Source organism: Chelon labrosus, assembly GCF_963514085.1.
Source record: "Chelon labrosus genome assembly, chromosome: 11".
NCBI classification, from domain to species: Eukaryota; Metazoa; Chordata; class Actinopteri; order Mugiliformes; family Mugilidae; genus Chelon; species Chelon labrosus.
In genome coordinates, this window is record NC_140344.1 from 13,453,351 (window position 1) to 13,477,001 (window position 23,651).

At 44.8% G+C, this 23,651-nt stretch overlaps 2 protein-coding genes across 3 annotated transcripts; both read right to left on the minus strand.

Annotated features, from left to right (window-relative positions):
- Positions 1-336: 336 nt before the first annotated feature.
- Positions 337-6,234, minus strand: pgghg (protein-glucosylgalactosylhydroxylysine glucosidase). Of its 2 annotated transcripts, XM_084554635.1 has the most exons (14): positions 5,860-6,234; positions 5,113-5,438; positions 4,819-5,029; positions 4,307-4,742; positions 4,120-4,239; positions 3,293-3,424; positions 3,107-3,218; positions 2,723-2,795; positions 2,503-2,639; positions 2,287-2,420; positions 1,540-1,635; positions 1,372-1,469; positions 1,053-1,276; positions 337-714 (listed from the first exon to the last, which is right to left on the minus strand). In XM_084554635.1, the coding sequence occupies exons 2-14, from the start codon at positions 5,354-5,356 to the stop codon at positions 638-640; spliced, it is 2,094 nt and encodes a 697-aa protein (XP_084410761.1). In that variant the 5' UTR covers positions 5,357-5,438; positions 5,860-6,234; the 3' UTR covers positions 337-637. The 2 variants fall into 2 exon arrangements, with proteins under 2 accessions (XP_084410761.1, XP_084410762.1); XM_084554636.1 differs by having other exon boundaries at positions 5,113-6,234.
- Positions 6,235-7,520: 1,286 nt separating this feature from the next.
- LOC311496259 (protein phosphatase 1 regulatory subunit 12A) lies at positions 7,521-23,007 on the minus strand. The gene is made up of 25 exons (XM_084556040.1): positions 22,727-23,007; positions 19,068-19,198; positions 18,861-18,979; positions 17,086-17,242; positions 16,799-16,943; positions 16,622-16,696; positions 16,417-16,496; positions 14,924-15,129; positions 14,686-14,795; positions 14,424-14,609; positions 14,193-14,275; positions 14,013-14,102; positions 13,755-13,856; positions 13,485-13,676; positions 13,303-13,393; positions 13,094-13,225; positions 12,905-13,007; positions 12,683-12,786; positions 12,458-12,517; positions 12,343-12,365; positions 12,173-12,236; positions 11,954-12,058; positions 11,357-11,407; positions 11,071-11,121; positions 7,521-9,924 (listed from the first exon to the last, which is right to left on the minus strand). Exons 1-25 carry the CDS (start codon positions 23,000-23,002, stop codon positions 9,838-9,840), a joined length of 2,823 nt encoding a protein of 940 aa, XP_084412166.1. The 5' UTR covers positions 23,003-23,007; the 3' UTR covers positions 7,521-9,837.
- Between the last annotated feature and the right edge of the window lie 644 nt (positions 23,008-23,651).

A 23,651-nucleotide genomic window follows, 5' to 3' on the forward strand; every position in this document is an offset into this window, starting at 1 on the left:
CAAAATATATTTAAAGAAATCTCTAAGTTTAACCACTGGAGGCCATTTTAGAAGGCGTGAAGTGCATTATTGTTTTTTCAATTAATGTTTTTTGTTTCATCTTTCGCAAACTTTGACTATAATGCTGCTTCCTCCCAGGAAACGAAGCTACAATACTAGGGCTCCAGTTCATCAAGGTAAAGTGAACAATGAGGTTTACATTTATGGTTTTGTGATATGGCATAATGTTGTTTTATTATAAAAATTCCCAATAATGAAAATAAATTGAAAAACATGCTTGTAGGCCACAATGTTGCAAAATTTAAAATGTTGCTGTGTATGAAAACTTATTCCAATATCTAAACAATAGTTTAACATAAGAAAGAATCAGGAACTGTTTGTTTCTTTATGCATTTTTCTTTTATTAAACCAAAAACAAATCCCTTACATTTTGTAAATGTTTGTGACATACAGGCAACTACAGTCAAAAATGAATAATGCTGTTTTAAATGAACTACACACATTTTGTCCATGGCAGTTCAAGGGAATGGTAACACATAACATAAGAACATATGAGTAGCACTGGTATAAAATAACTTGTTTAACATGTTTTCAGTTCTCTGCAAGTGGATCTGTTAGGATGGTCGATGCTCCTGTTTCAGAAAGGCCAGCAGGGAGGCGTAAAGTCCAGTTTACAAACGCACCCGGGCTCTCGAGGAAATGTCACTGGCTGCCCTGAAAATATAAATGGAGAAGTTTGGACACTTTTGTGCAGCAGTATATTTATTAACAGCATCCGTTTATTCAAATTACATTTCAAATTGCCTTGCAGACATATTCTCTATACAGTGGTGGTCCCTGACGACCCCTGCAGGTCCAAGTTTTCTCATCTTTGTGGAAGACGTAAGCTATGTCTGTACTGAAAGCCTGCCATGTGTCTGCCATGCCTGTTCTTATTAAATGGACACTATTATGGCATAATTTCTTACATTATATCTTTAAAATAGTTTCTCATTGATCCTATTTGATTCCTAATCGACAGCTGTGATTGCACGTCTTAACTTTTGTGTTACCTGGTGTGAGAGGGATTTTAGTCCCTGATGCCTTCAGGACAACTTGTAGATCATAAGGCGTAGCGTTGCCAGCGCTACCCGCCTCTTTCCTCAGTATGATACAAACTTCTTCTTTCCTCAGCAGCCAGTCCATCCGTCTGCCCAGGTAGTTCACACCACGAATACAAAGCTCAGTAATGTCATTTGGAAGAAGTGGGGAAAAGGCCAGGCATTCCTTCTGAACTCTAAGAAAAAAAATAAATACACAGAACGTGAAGCATTGTCTTGCGTGTATATTTTGTGTGCTTCACTGAGCTTGGTGGCAGGGTTGATGACTGACCTGAATCCAGTATAACCAAACAGCACAGCCTGCAGGAATCCTCCCATACCTGTGAGGAAGTTGACAGCCCCAGAGCCGTCGGATGATTCGCTCCATACCTGTAAGCAGAGGTAATCACTCATTCACCTGTAAAAACGTTCTAACATTATGTGGGTGTCACAGGGATACCTGGAACGGTCCCTGGATGTTCTTGAAGCACTTTTCAAGCAGAGTTTGAGCTTTCTCAGCTTCCCCGAGCTCCAGCCAGCCGATGGCAAACATACCCTGTTGATGGAAAATAAAAACATTGATATGACCACACACAGGTTTTTATTGCTCAAGTCAATATGAATAATGAAATCTATATCCAAAATCTGGTGGACGACATACATTTACTCACACGCTCTACACATTACAATTTTGAGGTACTTGAAGGTCCTAAAAACTATTTTATAATTAAATATTGTACGTTTTACTCTACATTTACTAGACAAATGTAGTTATTAGACTAAGCCAGTGATGAGCACATTCAAATACAATGCATGTTATCAATTAAAACCACATAGCCACACAAAGTAGATAAAAAATTGAATCCAGCAACAACATTACAGGAGACGTTCTGTTAAACAACTACTTTTATTTTTGATATTTTAAAGGTGGACTCTTTCAGAACTCTGGCCACATATTAAAGTAACAGTTTAGTGCTTCATTAGTTTCACGCTTAATGTCACACAAGTACAAGTGGAAAGAAATGTGAACTGACTGTGTAATGTACATTAATCATGACATAAGCAAATCAAATTTTCTTATGTCAGCCACTTTAAGCTTCTAATTATACCAGATCAGTTGATGCGGAAGAGGAAAAATAATCTATGACAGAGTTGTGTTAGCAGCAATTTTGTGTTGACCATCCAACTCTTCGTCTTTCTTTCTTACCCATGTCATGGCTGGACCATTAGGGTCTGTTACTGGCTCATATGCGTCGAGGTCATTCCTCCTGACCTCTGGGGACATTGGCAACCCAAGAGGATATCCCAGCATCACCGTGTCGGCCTGCTTCACTGGATGACCTGGGTGACACAAAAAAGACATCATGTTACGGATGCTTGATTTTATCATATTGGTCAGCGTCAGAAACGTGTGAAGATTAACCTTTAATGTAGCCGTCAAACTCAGGATGATACTGGGACTCTTGTTCGAACAGTATCTTGATGTGTTCGCCCACTTGGCCCCATTCTGTTGGTGCAGGGTGCTGGAGGAGGTCAGCCAACTCTACTGCAAACTGGAGACTGACAAAATACTTTTTAGTATCACTAGTGTATCGTAAGTGGAAATGTGACATTGTAACACGTTTAAACACTAATACTAGTACCTGAATTTGGCCACCGTGTTTGTGAACACAGAGTCGTTGACATTGTAGTAATACTCATCAGGAGGCATGACACCTGAATTTAACAAAAGTGAAGTGTTTGGTGATGTTAATTTAATATATTTAATTATTATTTAAGGTATTCAAATTTCAAATCCAGTTAATAAAATTAAATAATCTATCACAGAACCAGAAAAAAAAGAAATATTAGAATGAAATTGATTAAATTACAATGTTAACAATATGTAATAAGACTAAAATCCAGTTTTTATTTAATTTCTGAAACCATAATTAGTTTTCCCGGTAGCAGATAGTCAGATACTTTCATTGTACATGAAATAAATTCAGTGTACAGTACAGTACCATGTTTCTAATAACGGTCTTTACCTAGGAGGTGGTATTTCTGGTCCCCGGGGTGCCATGTTGCCCTGGAAACCCAATAATCAGCCACGCCATAGATCACCTCACTGCCCCGTCCCTCTCTGAACATGGACAAATCCTGCAACAAAGGGCTCAGTGAAAACCATCAGTTTAAGGCAGATCATGTGACACTGAGTGGATAAACAAGCGTACCTCGGTGAGGTAGAGGTAGTGTTGGAAGGCCAGCGTGACATCTCCGTTGATGTGAATCTCTTGTTTTCCGTAAATGTCCTCTGGACACACCTCTCTCCCTGACACAGCACTCTCCCATGGGAACTTTAGTCCCTGTAAAGATAGCATCTTTTCTTTAGAAGACTCAGACAGTGTTTTGTTGTTAATGTAAAAATGTGCAACCACACGGTGTCAGACTATAGTCTATCACAACACTGCTATTTTGGTTCTGTCTTTAGTAACTATTACTGCTGCAGTTGGTTCGACCACATTCACTGCTAAATATTAAGTAAAAAAAACTATTTACCCCTCGATCTGCAAGTTGAATTCAACATTCAGTGATCAGTTTGGTGCTAACCAAGCTAGCATTTATCCTAGCATCACCATTAGCACATCTCCAAGGAAGCACACAACTACAGCATTCAGACAAACTATAACAAATGAAGAAAACCAGGCGCTGTGAATGCACCAGGACGAGCAAAACCTATTAAGATTATGATCGCTTTCCAAGTAAGTGAGGAAGGGATAGCAGGTTTCAGCTAAGTCCTCCTGTTTATCTTTCAAAGCATATCAGATTTTTCCAGATGTGTTGTTCATTTTTGAAAGCGTCCTTTTCACTGTTTGGAGCTTGTTTACCAAAATCTAACAATGAGGTTCTTTTAGCTTAAATTGTTGAAATTCACAGAAACTTACAATATTCCACTTGCAAGTCCGTATTAAAAGCCCAGTAGTGCAATCTCATTTATTTAGTCAGTTAAATCGTCAAACTATAGGATGCAGACACCACAGGATCCCACTGATCATCATACCTTGTAGCCTTGCTTCTGGGCATTGTCTTTGGCACCATCTAAAGTCCCCACCCTGTACTCCAGCACAGTTCGGGCCAGCTTTGGGTAGAAAAGGGCTATCCCAGGAAACATCCAAATGTCCTGTCACAGGAAGGCAGTGTCATTACACAACACAAACACACCACACGACCTCTGCCACTAGCCTCACCTGGTCCCAGAAAACATGGCCCCAGTAGTCCTGACCGGCCCCGCCATTGGAGAGCCCGCCTGGACTGACTCCACCAAAGGAGCTGGAGGTGTCATGTATGGACAGGAAGGCACTGAGGAGGTAGAACATGCAGCCGATCACAGCCTTGGAGAGGCTGTCCGACCCGACGACCTCCACCTTGCTCTGCAGCCACAGCTCTTTCCAGGCCTTCTCATGAGACGGACGCAGGTTGCCAGTCGCCATCAGATTCAGGCCCTCATCATAACTGGCCTTAGCAGAGTCTAAACTGTTGGCCACAACCAGGATGAAGCCCCAACGAGCCTGGCTCTGCTCTGGTGGCAGCGTCAGAGTCGGGGTGACATGGGTCCAGATGAGGTGAACCTCTGGACAGGTACCCCCGGGGAACTCGGCCGTGTTGGTCTGTCCTTGGATGTGGCTGTGGGAGACGTGAATGCAGACTGTGTAATAGTTTGTACTTGTAGCGTAAAGTAAAAGACTATATTCATCTTTACCTTCCTCCTCTGTAATCAGGACCAGACTGGAAAACGATGTCTTTGCTCTGAGGTGTGAATGAGCTGACCAAGTTGACCGTGATTGGCTCCTCTGAAGTCACCTGACGCACCAGCAGAACCTCCATCACCATCAGGTTGGCGTGGTATCGGTGGGAATATAAAGACTGTGAAGCTGTTACGCTGGCTGAGCTCAGAGTATGGGAGAAAATGCCTGGATGAGAAGAGGAGATGATATGTAAGTGATGATTCTCCACAGCATGAGATGAGGCCAGCAACAAGACGAGCACAGATCACCTTTGCTGGTGTCCAAGCTGTAGGTGTGCTGGGCAGGCTCCTCTATCTCAATCTTAACAGCCAGAGGACAGGGGACATCTGCTCTGTGGCAACGTCCGCCCTCCCCATTATAAACACCACCCATGTGCATGGTGTTGTCGTACACCCTCCAGCCCAGGAGCCCATTCGCCAGTGGAGGCAGGAAGCGGAGGTCGGTGGGTAGAGTGTCGGTGGTGAAGATGTAAGGGTCCGAGTCGCAGGACATGGTGAGGAGGTGGTCTTCGAACCAACAGGTCTGGTTCCCAGTGAAGTCAGCGGTGTGTCCGAGGGTGGGAGGAGGTCTTTAGCTGAATGAACAATTATTGGACTCATCAAACCGTGTGCAAACAGCAGTATTTTATCAAGAGTATGATACATTTTTTACTCTGAATCTGCACACACTCATTTCACAGGTTCATGTCAGTGAAGTCTATTTGTGGACTGTGAACTTTGGCACTTTTGTGTCACAAGACGAGTCCAAATGTAACCTCAAGGTGTCGTGCAGACGGTTGAGAATATATAAAATGAAAAAGCAAACACATAAATGAGCAAAATACGCAAAATACTGAACAAGTCGTCGTTAAATTAGAATTATGGTTAGTTTGAAGACATTCAACTGTAACGCGCACACACACAACTAGGTTTGAGGTTTCACTGTCAGCGGCCTGAACAAACATCCTGCCTAATTCCCTTTAACCCACTACAACAGTGAGAATATTTCAGTCTCACGTGAACAGGAAGAAGCATCTGTTTCTGCAACAGGGAGGAATGCGAGAAAAACCAAAGTGGATGAAAAACCTGGAGACGTTCCCAAACTGCTTGTTCTTTGCAGCTTAACGTGCTAAAAACAGTTTACAAGCTCTCACGTCAGATCTGGTGACTGTAAAGAGCTCAAAAGTTGTTGATAAAGTTGATCTAAGTTAGTTGTGGCGAATTCCTCAGTTGTAGGAGGAGGAAGCCCTGGTGCTCTTTGTGCTTCACAGAAAACCTGGACTCAGTTCTGGTCTGCTGAAAAACACGGCATGGATTTAACATGGGGGATGAAGTCTGCGTGAACCTGGTGGCGCAGTCGATCAATAGATGGGACGCCACAGAGCCAACACGATATGCTGTGAACTTTTCATACCATGCATAACGTTGTCAATGGCCAGTCTTGTCACAGGCCCGAAAGGCTGCCATCTCATGCTTATATATTCAACATTAAAAAAGCAGCAGCACTTGGCCGAGGCAGTAAAAATTCTCTGCAGGTCACAGTGAGAGTGTTTACATTTGCATCCCGTCTTCTGCCAGAAGTATCACGTCACTCTCTCCAAACTAAATCGCATCGACTCTCCTCAGTAAACCAGGTGCTCCTGAAGTGTCCTTTAATTTTTACCTTCTAACTGTAACTGTCATTTGCAACTAGTCTGAAGAAATGAGGCGGATCTTATTTGTATTATTGACTTGATTTCACCTAGGTTGTATTTCTGATCTCTTTCTCTTTAGGTTGTTTTACTCAAATGAGTTTGACTATTTTATCTGTAATTATCCATTTGTTTTGAGCACTTTATTGTTGTGTTATTTTGATCATTAAAAGATTCAAACGTGTGTTTCACCGCTGGTAGTGATGCGAGACAGCGTTTTAAGGGCACAAGGATATCCAAGCTGGAGCTCGGCAGTTCCGTTCACTCCCTGACATTCATAGCATTTCACTGGAGATGATCCACGAAAATAAGGATCCAAGGAATTCAGTTCAAGTTTCAATTCAGTTTTATTTATATAGTGTCAATAACAGTCCAACCTGTCTGAAATATGCTTTACAGAATCCATAACCTGAAGCCCCCAGAGCACGAAAAAGAAAAAAAGAATAAAAATGTTTTAACAGGAAGAAACCTTAACAAGGACCCAGTTCGTATTGGGCACCACATCTGCGTGAGGATTAGTTCAGATAGAGAGAGACACACGCAGAAAATGACAAAGTAGCTCATGAAGCTGATGCATAGCAGCAGTTTGTTGCTTAAAGGGAGGAGAGGCCACAGGTCAACCAAGAAACCATCCGGTATATCTGTGTTGGCAAACTGTCTGCTGTCATTTTGTTATAATGTGACACATTTTTTTTATTTTTTGTTTTTCCTTTTGGTCCTTACGATGAATTCTGTGGTTCTGGGTCAGCTTTGGAAAACACGTCAGGCTTCGTATTTCTGTCTTTGACAGACACAGAAGGTTTAATGAAAGACTTTACATTTACACACTGTTACATAAATAAGTCACATCAAATCCTTCAGTTTTGATCAAATATGTCTCCTGAGTACTTCACCTTCATGGTGACTTGACACTGAAGCTTTCAAAGAAGAAAAACTAATACTGGGAGTAATGTGACCCTGCCGGTGCGCCCGTACAACCAAGTGCAGTCTCGCAGGAGAGATTAAAGCTAAAAACACAACAATTAAACAATACAATAAAAGCCACCTTAAGGCTGTTTCATTTTCAGTAATGGCTCTTTTATAGTGTAGTGCTAAAAACTTTAACAAAATACTGCTAGGTGACGATAGCTGGAGGTCTGAAGCAGCTGCTCATCTCGTCTGGATGTTCATCATAGCTGTAGTCTCCTGATTTTAAGAGTGCTGTCTTTGTTTTATTTTATTCTAAGTGGCTCAGAAATGAATGCATTTGCAATCTGTTTTCTTGCCCTCACCTCAACTCTAGCATCACATTAGCTGCCCCTCTTGGTGGCGCCAAGGAGCCGTTTATGCGGCATCTGGCATCATGCCGGGGGTCAGAGCCACAAACCCTGGGAAAAGCAGTGCTTTGTCCATATAAGGCTGCAATCCATCCGCTTCCCTCTTCCTCCCCAGCTCCCTTCCTCTGTCTTTCTCAGACCTGAGGGATATTTACAGAGAGAGCGCCTCAGCCAGCCTGCCCTTCCTTATTAGGAGCTCAGCTTGTTGTCAGTGCTTCTACCCTGCAGGACAGTGGTCCATCTCTTTGCCCTCAGATGAGACAAACAGACGGATGAGCCGCGCTAACTAGGCTTCAGTGCAAACGCGCAGGAGCTCAAAAAACACACACAGCTTCACCCAGATGTCTGAACGCTGCAGCATATGTAACGACGCTGAAGTCAGTGAAGCCACACATGATGTACGGTCCACCTGGGAGCAGTAGTAGATTAATGTAACAGTGCAAACATACTGTAAATACATCTGCGTTGCCCCGTTTCCCCTGTTAGGCTTATGGTGAGCATTGCAGTGCTGCAGCTGCTCTGCTGCTCTTTTTTTCCCCCTCCTGCTCCCCAGTGATGGAGGACATCTGGCTACCAGCAAACAGAAAAACTGACACTGCACACACTGATGATACAAGGATAGTGTGTGTGAAACGGAAAACAAACAGGTGACCACACAAAAAAATAAATAAATAAAAAGCCTGAGTGCGTGTTACAAAGACGCCATGAATCCTGGCTGTAAAAGAGGTGGAGTATGGTAGATAATAACGAAAACATTTGTTACAAACACACTTTTTTTTTTATTAGGGTGCAGACATCCATTTAATATATTAAAAAAAACCAACATGTGAAGAAAGGCTACATGGAATTTGAGGGTATTATTCAAGACTAACATTTATACACATATACATAACCATGCTCCTTTGTAAGAGAGGAATCGACGATGACAAACTATGAAAATAATATCTTTGTCAATGGTAACACTTCCATTCATAGCATAATAGGCTTTGACAGAACAGCATTTTTTTCTGTATCTGTGCAATGACCTTTGACCTTCAGCTGTTGGTAACTTCTCCCTCTACCTTTCAAATACAAGTAGTGGTGAGAAGCTCTGAACTAAGGTGGTGTGTGAAGAGGACGGGTAAGACCTCGCAGATCTTTTATTGCTTTGCAGAGTAAAGTGCTGTGGTCGACTGACCTGGTTCGACGGTCGTTTTCTTTTAAGAGCATGGAGGAGTGCGTCGGTGGTCACAAAAATAACAAAGATGTGGGGAAGTGCATAGGTGGAGAGGTAGGTGGGTTCAAACACTTGCATGTGGAAACAAAACAACCCAACAGAGCGTCACGGACTTCCCCCTGGCGTCAGGATGTGTTTTAGAGTCGAGTTTCAAAAGAATACACCAAAAAAAGAAAAACCCTTGACAACACATTAGGTTTGGACTCGGACTGTGAGAGTGGGGAAAAAAATGTGTGAATGTGTGACGTGTTCACAAAAAATAAATACTAAGTGGGAGCTTTAAGGCCCAAGCGGTCTTGTGCGCTCGGTGGAATGTGCATCGAGGAAGTTATGGATGCACGCATAGGACTGTGTGTGCATGTCAGCGTTCCCCTGGCGCACACTCGAAGTACATGGTTGTGGTGTTTTTTTTCTTTGTGAGCCGCTCTGGCTGCTGTCAGGTCTCATGTTGCTACGGTGGGAGCCTCAGACCGTGGCCACAGGTCTTCCTGTGACCACAGGACATTAAGGCACATAGAAGACACTCCAGCTGTTCATAGACAGGCATCACAAGTCAAACTGTAGTGCTCATGTATGTAGGACATTCTGCTGCTTCTCTCCCCTTCTCTCTCTCGGTCTTTGGCACTGTGAGGAATGTATGTAAGGGAGGGGGGTGGATGGATGGATGGTTGGGCGGATGGTTGGGTGGATGGATGGATGGATGGATGGATGGATGGTTGGGTGGATGGATGGATGGGGGGGTTCCCTGCGCTTCGTGTCTCTTTCTCTCCATCTATTTGGAGAGTTTGCTGATGACACGGATCAGTGCTCCATTTTCATCTTTAAGACGCTGGTTGTCTGCTCTCAAGTCAACCAGAACCTGGTGGAGAAAAATAATTAATCAGTTTTCTCACTGAAGAAGCTTCATATTATATGATTGCACTGCTTGTGTTCATATTAATGGATTAATGAGATATTGGATGTTAATATATTATAAGCAACAGCTTTCACAGGAAAAAGCAGATGGTTTAAGTACGGCTTACCTGTAACCTGCTCGTTACAGAGAATGGTTAAGTACTCTTCTAGGTGTCTTCAGGAAGCTACGGTTTAGTGCAGGACTGTTATACTACAATTAACGTGTTGTCGCCGGTTTACCAAATGAACTGGCTAGCGAGTTGCTCCTTCTACATAGCATCAGGTTCTCATTAACTGTTTAACTGTGAGTCGGTGGCACAGAAATAGAAATACTAGCAATAAAACAAATTTTTCCCACATTTAAAAAAGATGGTGTTTTACTTTTTAAAATTAATATGTTACAAAGTAAAAATGTAATACATCGTTTGATAATCTAAATTATACCTTTGTATATTTAGCAAACAAAATAAAAACAAAAGTAGTTTATGAAGCTACAGCTAGCTGGTTAGCTTAGCTTAGCTTAGCTTAGCTTAGCATAAAGACTGGAAACAGAAAGAAACAACTAGCCTTTCTGTCGGGTAACAACATTGACCCAACGTGTACAACAACTAAAGTGTTAATTTAACATTTTTTTTCTGTTTAAGAGGTGGTGATGTGAAATTAACCACATTCTGTTTCCAGTCATGCTAAGCTAAGCTAAGCTAAGCTAAGCTAAGCTAATCTCCAAGCTCGGGCTGGATATTTACTGTACGAAAAAGCATGTTTCAAAAAAAAAGTCAAACTATTCTTTTAAAATAATGACTTTTGAAATTGATCACGTTGCGTAACTTAGAAAATGACTCCGTTTGTTATTTCACATTAACACCAGATGCCTCTTGAGTAAAATTAGAGGTAGTTTCTTGGCAGGCAAAAACAAATCATCTATTAATTTAATGAACGTACCCCTTGAGCCATAACAAACACCGACCCTATCACACCGCCTGAACACAAAGAAAAGCAGCTCTGTGCAGTGTGCCTTCACCCCGCTGCACAAGCTAAAGCCAGGCTAATCAAGCAGAGGCATGCAAAGTGTCCGTGGCCGAGATGAGATTCGTTCTGAACGTCTCCTCACCTTCAGCTCCTCCTCCAGCTCTGCCATTCGCCTCTCCAACATCCTCCGGTCCTGGTGCCAGGGCAAACGTGAGGGAGGGAGGGAGGGAGGGAGGGTGGGAGGATGGGGACAGAAGGGAAGTGATGTAAAGAAGAAGGAGAAAGAGCACGAAGAAGTGAAAACAAGTGAGGAAGTGGTTTGAGTGGGGAGAGACGAGAAGCATCAACAAACAGCAGGGGTGGCAGTAGTGAGGCAGACGAAGCTACAACAACAACAACGTGTCAACTAGTCAGCAGGGATGCATTACCTTCCTCTCCAGGTCCAGCAGGGCTGAACAATCAGTGAGGCGCTCCTGTCTCTGTTGGATACAACGCACCATGTTAACATCACAACAGCAGCAGCGTTACATGACCACTAAAACGCTTGTGTGCAAAAATGCTTCATGCATATCAAAGATGAGACATCATGGCGTGGATGAAACGAGTCTATATATTAAAACAGGGAATTCTGCTTTAGGAGCAAAAGGCAAAGGCGTCATCTGGCAACTGTGTACGTTTTCCCTTGTCTGTGAAAAGCATTATAGTTTGTACACAGTTTTTTATTTTTTTATGAACCCCTGTGGAGTCATTTAGTGCACACAGTACATTTATAGTGACTGATTTCCATAAGCGACGTCTCCTGCTGAGATACAATATGTTTGCTTCTGGTTTCACCGTTTACGTGGCGTGCTTTCCTTGAATAATTAAACTAAGATCCGAACGCTGAGGGTCTTTAGACATGCTCAGATTGAAAACAATGTTTCCCAGATGTTTTCCAAGAAATCCCAGATGCTTGCTTAGAGAGGATTGCAGCAGTCTGTGTTTAACCTATTGTGTGTCTGTGCCTTCACCTGTGTGGCCTTTACCTGTGTGGCCTTTTCCAGGTCCACTCTGGTCTGACTGATGACCCTCTGAGTGTCCTGCAGCTGAGACTGAAGCTGGCTGTTTTCTCTGGACACGTCCTCAAACAGCTGACACACACACACACACACACACACACACACAAATCAGTGATGAGAATCTAGGATGAATTTTGAAAAAAAAAAAGAAAAGCACTGCGTGGCCTCATTATCAGTTCTGCTGACCTTCTTAAAATCCTTGCTACCAGATCCTCCTCCTTGGGTACGGTCGTTACAGGATGTGTTCAACCTGATAGGACCAAGAGAGCAGAGGTCAGGGAGATGCTGTCGTGCAGACTGTGCTGACAGAATGAAGAAAGAGGGGAGATTAAACAGGTCAAAGGCTGGATTCATACCTGGAGCTCAAGTGTTGATCTGTCTGTAAGCAGAGAAGAAAGCAAACAAGTTAAGGCCGCTGTCTTAGGTTACAGTCCGGTGGGACCACTAATGTATGAACACACAAAAACACACCTGTGGATCCAGCCCACTGCTTGAGAACTCTTCTTCTCCACTGGGATCATTGTCATCACTCTGCAGTGGACACACAGCACAACATGTTCTTATGACACTCAGGACGCGGCATTGTTAGTTTGATTTACTAGCACGGCTGCTCCTTTCATCTACTCTCTCTTGTTAGTATGGGTTGTTATCCATCCTGCATCGGTTTTCCAAATAAAGAGCGGTTGCAGTGTTTACCTCCCCGGTCCTCTGCGCCTTCCTTCTGGTCCGAGCTTGCCTCCTCTCCTTGCGCTCTCTGGCCCATCGGTCTGTCTCGCTCTCCCCTGTGCTGGCCTCAACATCTGGAAAAAAGCCAGACAGCAGTCTCTTAAGTAAAAAAATGATATATTTCACCTAAAACCACAGGCTGATGTGCCGTCATTCTTCACGGAAAAGGTAGCTGGTGGTGGTGGCGTGTACCTTTCCTGTCAGAGGTTTGAGGCCGTGGAGTGCCAGCAGGCTGAGTGAGGCCCAGCAAGTCAGACTTCTGCAGACTGGCAATACGAGACCTCCAGCTCACTTCCTGTAAACACAGCATCCCCCGCTATGTAACGTCACACAACATTATATAAGAGCAGCAGCTCTTTAACTCTGATATATGGCGCTCACCCCCTCCTCTCCCTTCTTCTGTTTGGCTTCCTTCTCTTTCTCCTCTTTCTCCTCTTCCTCCTTCTTTTCCTTCCCTTTGTCGTCCCCCTTCAAGGTCTTCTCCGCTTCCTGCAGATCTGTTAGCGTCACCCCCTTTGCGGAAGAAAACACAGTCATGCACCAGACCGAACTGAACTTCGTGGACCTGGACGTGCAGGTGACTCGTGTACCTGAGTGGAGCGGCGGGACTGCCGCGCGTGTCGGGAGCGAGCTTTCCTCTGCGCCTCTGCCTCCTCATCCCGCACGGGCGTCAGATAGGACCTGCATAAGTCCGATCACATATTTAGCAAGACAGGACTTTAGCAAAAAAAAACACTGGTTCTTCAACATCCACACAACAGTTCTGGCTCACTTGCGCCTCTGCTTGCCCTCCTGGTCCCCCGTGGTTGCGTTCTGAGAGTTGGAGGTGGTGACAGCTGGCGGATCCTTCTTTTCTGTCTGTTCCTTCTTTTCTATCCGTTCCTTCTTTTCTATCTGTTCCTTCTTTTCTATCCGTTCCTTCTTTTCTAACTGATCCTTCTTTTCTGTCTGTTCCTGAGGAAGTCTAGGGCAGAAAGGGAGGTAAAACGTTACCTATCTGATCTTTCAGAGGAAAGTGACACGACGCATAAAAATGGAATACCTCTGAGCTAAGACACTATTAAGGCGGCTGGGTCCAGCAGAGGTTGTCCCTGTGCTGGCTGAGGTCACGGCAGGATCGTCCAGTCTCTTTCCATAAGATGAGCTAGAAATAAGACGCATTAGAAACACAACGGCATCTTTCACAGACAGTGCTTGGGGGGGGGGGGGGGGGGTCAGTAGTAAGCTGTGACAGTGCAAAAACAATCACACACACAAACAGCAGAGCACACAAATGCGGGCGGCGAGCAGCGTGACTGACCTGTGAAGCAAAGACGGCGTGGAACTAGTGAGATCATTCCCTGACTGACTATGAAGGCGTCGGGTGTAAGAGGAGCTACGGCTTAGCCAGCTAGAAGAGACACAGGGTGACAAGGGCACATATGCAGTGACTCTGATATTGGTTTCACAAGAGCAGAAGCGACTGAGAGTTCAGGCCCACCTGTTGGAGTTATCAGGGCTGTTATCTGGAATACTGAAGAGTCTCCGTGTTGGAATGGGCGGCACGCGAGCGAGCCTCGGCTCCTGAGGACGAAAGGAGGACGTTTTATCAGTTATTTATGTGAACTGATGAGAGGAGGCCGTAAAAGAAGACTTTAATATTTGGCTCGTTGCGTTAGATTTTATAAAATTATAACCGTGTAAATCTGTGAATCGCAGAGGGCCTGTGTACCTTGGTTTCAGCCTCAGAGCTGAGGCGGGGGCTGGAGGCAGAGCGAGTCATACCCAGGCCAGAGTCTGGAGGTCTGCTGGGGTCCTGGCTTGGGTCAGCTGAGCCGAGAGTCACAGAGCTGCCTGCCTTCCTCAGAGATGTTCTCCATGAGCCTGGGGCTTCGGTAGCAGGAGGCTTGCTTGGTTCCTGTTGCACAACATTTATATAACTCAGCATTGTTGTCATGAAGCTAAACAGACAAGTAAAGTTCTCTGTATGTTACCTTCTTAACTTGGCTTGCAGCTGTACTTGTTGACATGGAGGTAGGAAGCAGGCTGGTGGTGTTTCGTTTGTTGTTCAAGTTGTTTATGATTTCTCGATTTTTTGCTTTCTCTGCAACGTGAAAAGGTCAGCAATTAACAAATCGCTAGTAAAACTCGTGTTCAAATACTGCTCAGCAGCAACACTGCAGACCCTGGAAAAAAAAAATTAAATAAATAAACAACGACAGCTGCTCTCACCTGACTCTGCGTCACTCTCAGACTCGCTCTCCTCCTCTGAGCTGGAGCTGCTGGAGGCTTTCGTCTGGCTCTGAGGCTGGCTCTGCCCCGTCTGGCCTTCCTCCTCCTCGTCCTCAGCCGGGCTGCTCTGCAGGGCAGGAGGAGGGTGTTTCTCCCGCTCGTGGAGGCAGATCTTCTCCTTACTACTCATACGAGAGATAGAGGTCCTGCGGAGGCGGGGGCCAAGGTGGGGTGGAACAACAGGTGGCATGCAGGCAGCTTGATCAGTGGAGGGGGCAATCGTCCCATGTGCAGCCAATTAGAGCGAGCATGCACCAGTCAACGCGGCGGCGGGTGGACCAGCGCTTCACTTTTCTGTGATGCCCCGTGAGGGATTTTCGCTCTTGTTTTTTGTAACTTCCAATCCGCGTCTATCAGTTTGCACCATGTTTTCTTTGCATTGATCCGCGCGGACAAAATAGCAACGCTGTGTCTCAGAGCCACACTGATATTTGTTTCTCCCTCAATCAAAATGCTGAACGTTTTTTTTTTTTTTTTCTTGATGCCGTTTACGAGCCACTTCTGGTTCAACAGGAAACCTACACAAGTGTGGTGTAGAAACCTGCACCGCGCCAACACAGTAGCTCAGACTTTGCAGCAGACGTCTTCAATCACACCTGGGGCGGACTGTTAAAATTTCCTACTAGAAGAAATTATAACGTTGCGTCTTTGCCAGATCTGAATCAAACAGCGGCTTTAAAATACCGCCAATAATTCAACGTTACTTGAAAACGGGCGATGTTTTTTACTATTACTTATTTTTTGAGACATTCCTGCATTCCTGGAGCTCCTTCCTCGTCTACTGCTCCTCCATTTCATTTTGTTCGCCGCGTTTTAGCTGCAATAACACTAACCATACACTAAAAACTCAAAAATCAAGGTCTGCATACGCACATTAGCTGTTTATAACCAAAATAACTGTTGCTTTTTAATATCTCTGGTTGTAATGAATCATTATGGCTAATGCTGCAAATTACCAAGCAGACCTGATTTATTTTTTTTTCTAAATACAACAGGTGACTCTACAAGTGATACCCACAACTTAGCAATGGTTGTTTATCATTTTCATCTCAGTTAAGTGAATTTAATTTTACTATCAGTAACCTGTGGTTCTCATTTGGTGATGATGGCACAAATGGACTTAAAAATATTTTTCTCACTTTCTCTTTAAGACCAAAAATGTCCAATAACACTGAAATTCACATTTATGTCCTCTCCAGTGAGACCGCACTTCATACTAAAAATGAATCCTGTTAATATTTAGTATGAAACTGAGACACAGGACGCCACTGACTGCTACGTGTGTCCAGGTTAATGTATAGAAAGTAACACAGTTCAAAGGAGCGCTGGCACCGCCGCCATCACACCTGCATGCGCACAACTGGTAACGGGGACTACTGACAAAAACGCACACGCGCACGCGCATACACACATGCCCTCACACTGGCACTGACCTGCGTGTGCGAACTGGTACCATGGAGATTTGCGGACTGGTCTCAATAACAGGCGTCTGTTTCTCTATCTCGCTGCGTAGCTGAAGAGAAATATAAACAGACATAAACACAGAGAACATTCGCTGCTGTAACGTCATCAATCATATCGGGTTTATCTAACTGAGCGAGTGAGATAGTCGCGGAGCCTGCGTGGAGGCGGACTCACAGCATTCTGTTTCTTCTGTAGCTCCTCCAGGGTGTCCACGAGGTTCTCATCTGCAACATCTAGAGGCGTTTGTCCCTACAAGGGCATTCACAGAGCGCGATCAGTTATGGCACAAGACGAGGATCCAATCACAGACTTAATGCTAAGCTTAGGTTGCGGAGGTTGTCTCACACTCACCACATTGTTGACGGCCGCCATATCGCACATGTGGTCGGCGAGCAGGGTGCACACTTCCTCCTGGCCCCAGTGAGCTGCGGCGTGCAAGGGCGTCCAGCCGTCGATGTCCCTGCCGTCCACGTCCACCCTGCACTTTAACAGTACCCTGACCGAGGCGAGGAAGAGAGGAGGGAAACAAACAGGGACAGGGAGGGGGAGAATGTGGGAGATCCGGGAGGAGAGCTATGAATAAGAGCTGTTTGACTTGGTGGAATACCAAAATAAGACAAAAGCAGTCACGGGCTCACTTCAGGACTTCGATGTAGCCTTTGGCAGCGGCAACGTGCAGAGCCGTCGCCTTGGTGTTTGGGTGAGGTGTGAGAGTGCCACCTCCTGCCAGCAGCGCGTTGGCGTCCTGGAGCATGATCCTCTCCTCCTCCTTTCGGGCCTTGTCCACGTCTACTCCTGTGACACAGAAATGAACAAGACGTCGAACGCTTTCGAAAAATCACCCCGACAGTGAAACTTTTAATACACTACACTGTAACGTGGAGGACAGACTTCGTGTATAGACATTAAAGTCCAAATATTTATTTTATACATATACACTCACCTACCAGTTCATCAGGTACGCTGGTGAAAATGAATGCATTGTAATATAACAGTCCTGCATTAAATCTTAGCTTCATGAAGGTTGTGGTGTTCAGCGATTGTTTCAAATAACTGAGAGAGCTCCTGATTCAACTGGGTTTTCATTTTGGAAGCTGCGGTTTGTTTCTATTATTTTGACAACCCCATTTTAGTCAGCGGGCTACTCAAAAGTTTAACAGCACCACAAACTACATCCTCCAAAGTGATCATACATTTGAATTACTACATTTCTTATGCGGTTTCAACGTAAACTGAACGCTTAAACAGTCGTGAAGGGGAACGTAGTGCAGGACCGGGTATGCGGTCTGTTGTTTTAGTAGCATTTAGTTCTGGAGTGCATTAGACAGCGATTATAAACCTGTGTCTTCAGTTCCCTTCAGTGCGATGGAGGTCTCAGAACATTTGGTACAAAGTGGCTCTGACCTAATTTCTTCGCCTTCTTTTCCAAGTAAAAACAGGAATGAAAATTAATTTTCTACGGGGTTACATATTTGTGAGAGCGCAGCCTGAACTCTGTGCGATTTTCTAATTGATTCTGCCATTTTTTATTTATTTTTTTTAAAACCACAAGCGGACCCTGCCAAAGCTGCGGAGGAGCGTTCATTCAGACTGCGTCACCCACTACACAGCCGATACACAATTTGCCTGAATTATTCCCAACATCCTCGGCCTCTGCTGAGATGCAAGTTACAACCTGACGTGCACACAAGAGTTTGTTTCTTTTACGAGAAAAGTTAATCTTCTCGCATTCAAAACATTACTGACTGTGTGTAAAGTTTCCCTTCTAATTTGACATAATTACTCCTCATTTTGAAATGATTCAAGCTTGGTTTGATTAAAGGATTAAATCACCGACATCCCGGCTACATGCTATTTTCTGATGTAAAAAGATTTGTTAAGATGGTAGTCGGGAGTGTCAGGGCGCAGTAAAATATTAATGTTTTATGAAAAGCTGATGCCAGACTCAAACAGTAAAGGTAAAAAGAAAAATAAATGCATTTTTTCATTCATCTTCTGTACCTGCTTATTCCTGTTAGGGGTCGCGGGGGTCTGCTGGAGCCTATCCCAGCTGTCATCGGGCGAGAGGCAGGGGTACCCAGAGAGAACCCACGCAGACACAGGGAGAACATGCAAACTCCACACAGAAAGGCCCAGTCGGCCCATGGATTCAAACCCGGGACCTTCTCGCTGTGAGGCATCAGTGCTAACCACCTCGCCACTAAATGCATTTTTAACTAATCAAATTAAAGGACCATTTTATTTATTAACTAGTGATTATCTGAATGTCTTCTGTCAAATCCTCACAGTCTGATAACAGGCCTATATTGTAATGACATTATAAAGATCATGTGCACCTCCACGTCTCAACAAGACACAGGTTTGGACAGGTCTGGAGCGTAGGTGTTAACGTTGCTACGCAGTGACTCCTCACCTTGTTTTTTGATTTCGGCTTTGAGCAGCCTCTCCATTGCGTCCTCAGTGGCAACATCTAGAGGAAGCTCTCCTTCACTGTTCACCACCCCGACGCGAGCACCGTGCTCTATCAGGTATCTTCAAAAACAAAGACACGGTGAAGCCAAATATGCATCAGGTTAATGTGTATGACCTGACATCAGTGCTGCCAGTGGTCAGTACTCACTTAACTATCTGGATGAAGCCACAGGAGGCCGCAGCGTGCAGAGGAGTCCAGCCCTCGTTGTCCCCTCTGTTGACATCGCTCCCGCTCTCCACCAGAAACTGCACCATCTCAGCATTTTCATCGATGCAGGCCTGCCAGAGGACACACAGCCCCATGATGGACAAGAGTTTATCGTTTGTTGTTTATCAGTAGGATCCCCACTGTGTACACTAACAAAGAGACGTCACTTTGAATACAGCTGTCGCCACAGTGGAGGAGGTCTTTGGCCCGCTTCGCCGTGGTTTGTTGGGAAATGCAAAACTGCAAACACTTCCAAAAACTATTAAACTCGACTAACACACTTGGACGAAAACAATGACTACTGTGTCTACTCGGTGTAATGACTTTGTGCTAAGTGGGCTACTAAAAGCCCTCAAGTACTTTCCAAAACAGTCACTTTGTGGCATGAATGAAACAGTGAATCCATTTAGCAGTTTCCTGAGGCGAAGATTAGCAAAGATCTCAGTGTGATCCAACACAAGTCCCAAGATAAATCCCATGAGGACCTCATGGGATAATGATATGACAGGTTGCTTTAATATCTGCTAATATAGACAGTAGGAATGTCCCCTTTTCAGTTGATAGTTGTTGTTTTTTTATACTGTAAAAAAATAGCCCCAGAAGGAAAACATGCCATTTTATTCAAGTGTGTTTAAAAGAAAAAATGATAAAATAATTTTTATTACATGATTTTAATGCAATTAAGAGCATGTCACCGTCAAAAATGAATCGAAACAGATTTTTTGCAGTCCATACAAGCACCATATAAAGACTGGACCAGGCTGGATTCACTATTAATGCCTGTGATGCTGCAAATACCAGACAGGATCTAATAATTCATGATAATGCTTATTTCCATTATCCATTAACGTGTAGACAGTAATGTAAACATCCACAACAATTTCCCAGACTCTTACATAATCTTGTCGCATTTCTTGTTTTACCTGGAAAATCCAAAGACACTTAATGTAAATGATACAAGAGCGAAAAGCAGCAAATCATCATATATGTTTTCATTTTCGCATTTGAAAAAAAGGCAGTTAATTATGTAGTCATTAACGGATGGAGTAAATTAAAGTCTAGAGGAATGCCAGCCGCTGTATGAGGAACAGAATAAATATCTGCTCATAAACCAGAGTGATGGAAAAAACAATAAACCTGTTTGAAACTTGGTACAAAAATGGTTTTTAGTCTCTATAGCCGACTTCCTCATTCATAAAAGCCGTAAACACCTCGGTTTAAAATGCTCAAAGTTAAACACAACTAAGGCTGCGGCCACTCTGAGTGAGAGGTGGGTTGCTAGCTGTTAGCATGAGCGCTGTGCACCCACCCGCCTCGGCTCCACCTCTTTGCCCATTTTCGGATTAACCCGGGAGTCAGGCGCAGTCAGGATCTGCTAAGATGGCGCCGGCCAGAGCCACCGGCATTAAACTTCAAAACAGGGATCCTGTGCGTGGCATTACAGCGGGGTTTATCCATCCTTATGTTGAGTCAACGGGACAAAGAGGGTTCTAACATACTGGATGAACAATTAGGAGACCACTGAGAAGTTTATATTGTTTCTGTCACTATATCTTGTCTGCATCAAACTCCATGATCATATATCAAATACCTTTCAAATCCATAAATGCCAACCTCTAGGAGAGCAATCGAGAGGGTCAACCACGTCGTCATGACTCCTCCTCTGGGGACCGTGCATGCTTGCATAAAAATGAATCTATCACATAAATGACAGGCCCACACTGCTATACACAGAGACACATCAGTAGCATGGTACTACAAGATATTTAATAAAGACAGAGGTATGTTTTTAAGTGCACCTGTACAATACAATTGTTAATTTCTACACCATCTGTGGATTAAATGGTCGGTAATGTGTTTCAGGACGTTTCGTTCATCATAGTCACTCAGCAGGACGTCACAGAGCCAAGTGTCTGTGACCTCCACAGCACCGTGTGTCTCACGCCTTGACTTAAAGCCACCTAAGAGGCTTTAGCTTTTGGGCTAAATCAACTAATCACAAAGCGGCTACAAGCTTCCTCTCCCGCTCACAGCACAATATGAGACAATTAGTCAGGTAGCAGGGCGGGAAAAAAACAAACAACAACAACAAAAAATATATATATAGTGGTCACTGTGAGGCCTGAACGCGCTCCAGAGCAGGTCAAAAGCAGCGCTCGGTCGCAGGAGAGGGGGAGCCCCCTCTGAACAAGTGGGTGCTCCAGGCTGAATGAATGAACAGAGGGGCACTTCTCGCACCCCGCCTGCGACGAAGGGCGCACACACAACCTCCCAGCAGGCTCCTTCACTGGGTCATCAAGTGACTCATTGTGAAAATCGCCCTTTGACAGCGGCAGCTTGTGCCATTTGAGGAATGTTTTCCATTTCTTCGTCTGAAATCCCTGAAGTCCCCTCCATGGGGAACTGGAACTGGGAAGGAGAAAGAGAAAAGAAGGAGAGAGAGAGAGAGAGAGACAGAGAGAGAGGAGGAGGAGGAGGAGGAGGAGGAGGAGGAGGAGGAGGGGGGGTGCAGTGGAGAAGACAGAAAGGCTTTGGATGGAGAGGACGGAAAGTTTGGAGAGTGTGGGCCTATATTTAATTCGAGTTGCCAGGCAACCGATGAGCAACAGGGGAGAAAGGGATGGAGGGCAGCAGAGAGACCACACTGGGCGACGATCCGACATGTGCATCATCCAGAAGACAGAGAAGACGGGCGCGTTCACGGGGCATTCGGCTCATCTGAACCGTGCAGGCAACTTAAAAAAAAAAAAACGCCACCACATCTGCGCGGACCGCGTCTCAGTCTCAGCCCCGAAAGAAAAACCCAAAACACATGTGTTCGCAAGAGGTCGCAGCTAAACCTGACTTTGTGTTCGCTTCGTGTGACGGGACAGCAATGTGTTTATGACACGGTGTTATCATAAAAGTGGAGGAAATGCTGCATCACAGAGGGCTTGTGTGACAGTGATGTTGTCCAGACTGCACCTCTGTGTTATGACTGAAGTCAAGGAGAGGGAGGGACGTGGAGGCTTGGACATGCCCAGGAGAAGTGCACCCTGCTCGGGGCTCAATCAATGCAACAATCGCCTATTATAAACCCACTAGACCATAACTTTTGTTAAGTTAGTTAAGGCTCCTCGCTCCTTAACAAAAAAAAATAGACCTGTTTGTCTGAGACTCCACCAGGAGGTCTCTGTCTGGAAACGATCCCACTCTGAGCTGACCTGTTTTACCGTCTGCTTCTTACAAGCTACAGCAATAGAAGCCAGTAAAGATGAACCAGCCTACCAGCGGGATAATAAGCCCCCTGAACCGGTCCACACAACAGGCCAGAGACACCGCCTGGACCTCTCAAAACAGACGTACACACATACTAGGTGATGTGTTCAGGGGCAGCTGGGTTAAAAACATACATTAAGCTGGCTGGCTGGGAAACATTTTACCTGTAACTCCACCAGAAGTTAACGCCTCTCGGCTCTGGGGGTAATTAACGGATCAACGCTGAACCGTTGCCGTTAGTTGAGCGACAGACAGTTGAACGTTGGCAGTAACTCCGCGGTTAACTCGGAAACAAACGAATAAACTTTGCTGAGAACAGTTACGGAGTCAAAACTTCCTACCTGGTGAAGCGCTGTCAGTCCGTCTATGTTGGCGTGGTTGATGTCAGCTCCCTGCCGGAGCAGCGCCGCCACCTCCTCCCGGTCTCCGGCGGAGCAGGCGGCCATAAACACGGCTCCTTGGGCGAACCGAACTTTCCCCCGCTTCGTCCCGGATCTGCTCGAGGTTCCCCGGACCTCCAGTGGCGTCTGTTCCGTCTCCGAGCCCAGCCATCGCTGCATTTGATCCTGCCGTCTCTGCTTGGCAGCTGCGGACCGGGAATGGTCAGTGGCCGCCATCTTCCCTGGTCTGTCCCGGACAGATTCAGCTCATGGTACGAGGAGAGAAGCGGAGTGCGGTGTTTGGATTGAGCCTCCCTCGGGCTGCGCCCCCTGGTGGACAGACCGTGAACGCCACTGCGAACTTTTCTGACTGAGTGGCAGTCCTGCGCTGCGTTCAAGTGCTGCTCGGAAATTTTCCCTCCTCAATGAAAAGGAATTTGTGATCTCTACATTTTCTTATTTTCTTTTCTTTTCACATACAAATTTAGATTTAGATTTAAAAACTGCCACTTTCTCCTATACTAACCTACTGGTATCATGGGCAACACATCTACTGTTCACAACTCCTTTTCTCCTTTAATATTTCACTTTTAGTGGACTTGAGCACATACAGCATTTCTTGTTTAAAACTGTAAATCGTTTGAGATTTTATATTTTTTACACGTAATTGCATTTATTTTATAGTGTTTTAACATGTGTGTGCTGTGTCTTGTTTGTTTACAGATGATACCCAGTGAAACAGCTTTCTCAGCAGACCACAGCTGATTAGACTCGGACCGTGTGATTTTGCAATGATTTGCGAGCGCATTGATTACACTGCTGAAGGGAATCTCCAAGAAGTCCTCCAAACTAAACAAAAAATATAGTCTTCTAATAGTTTATTAGC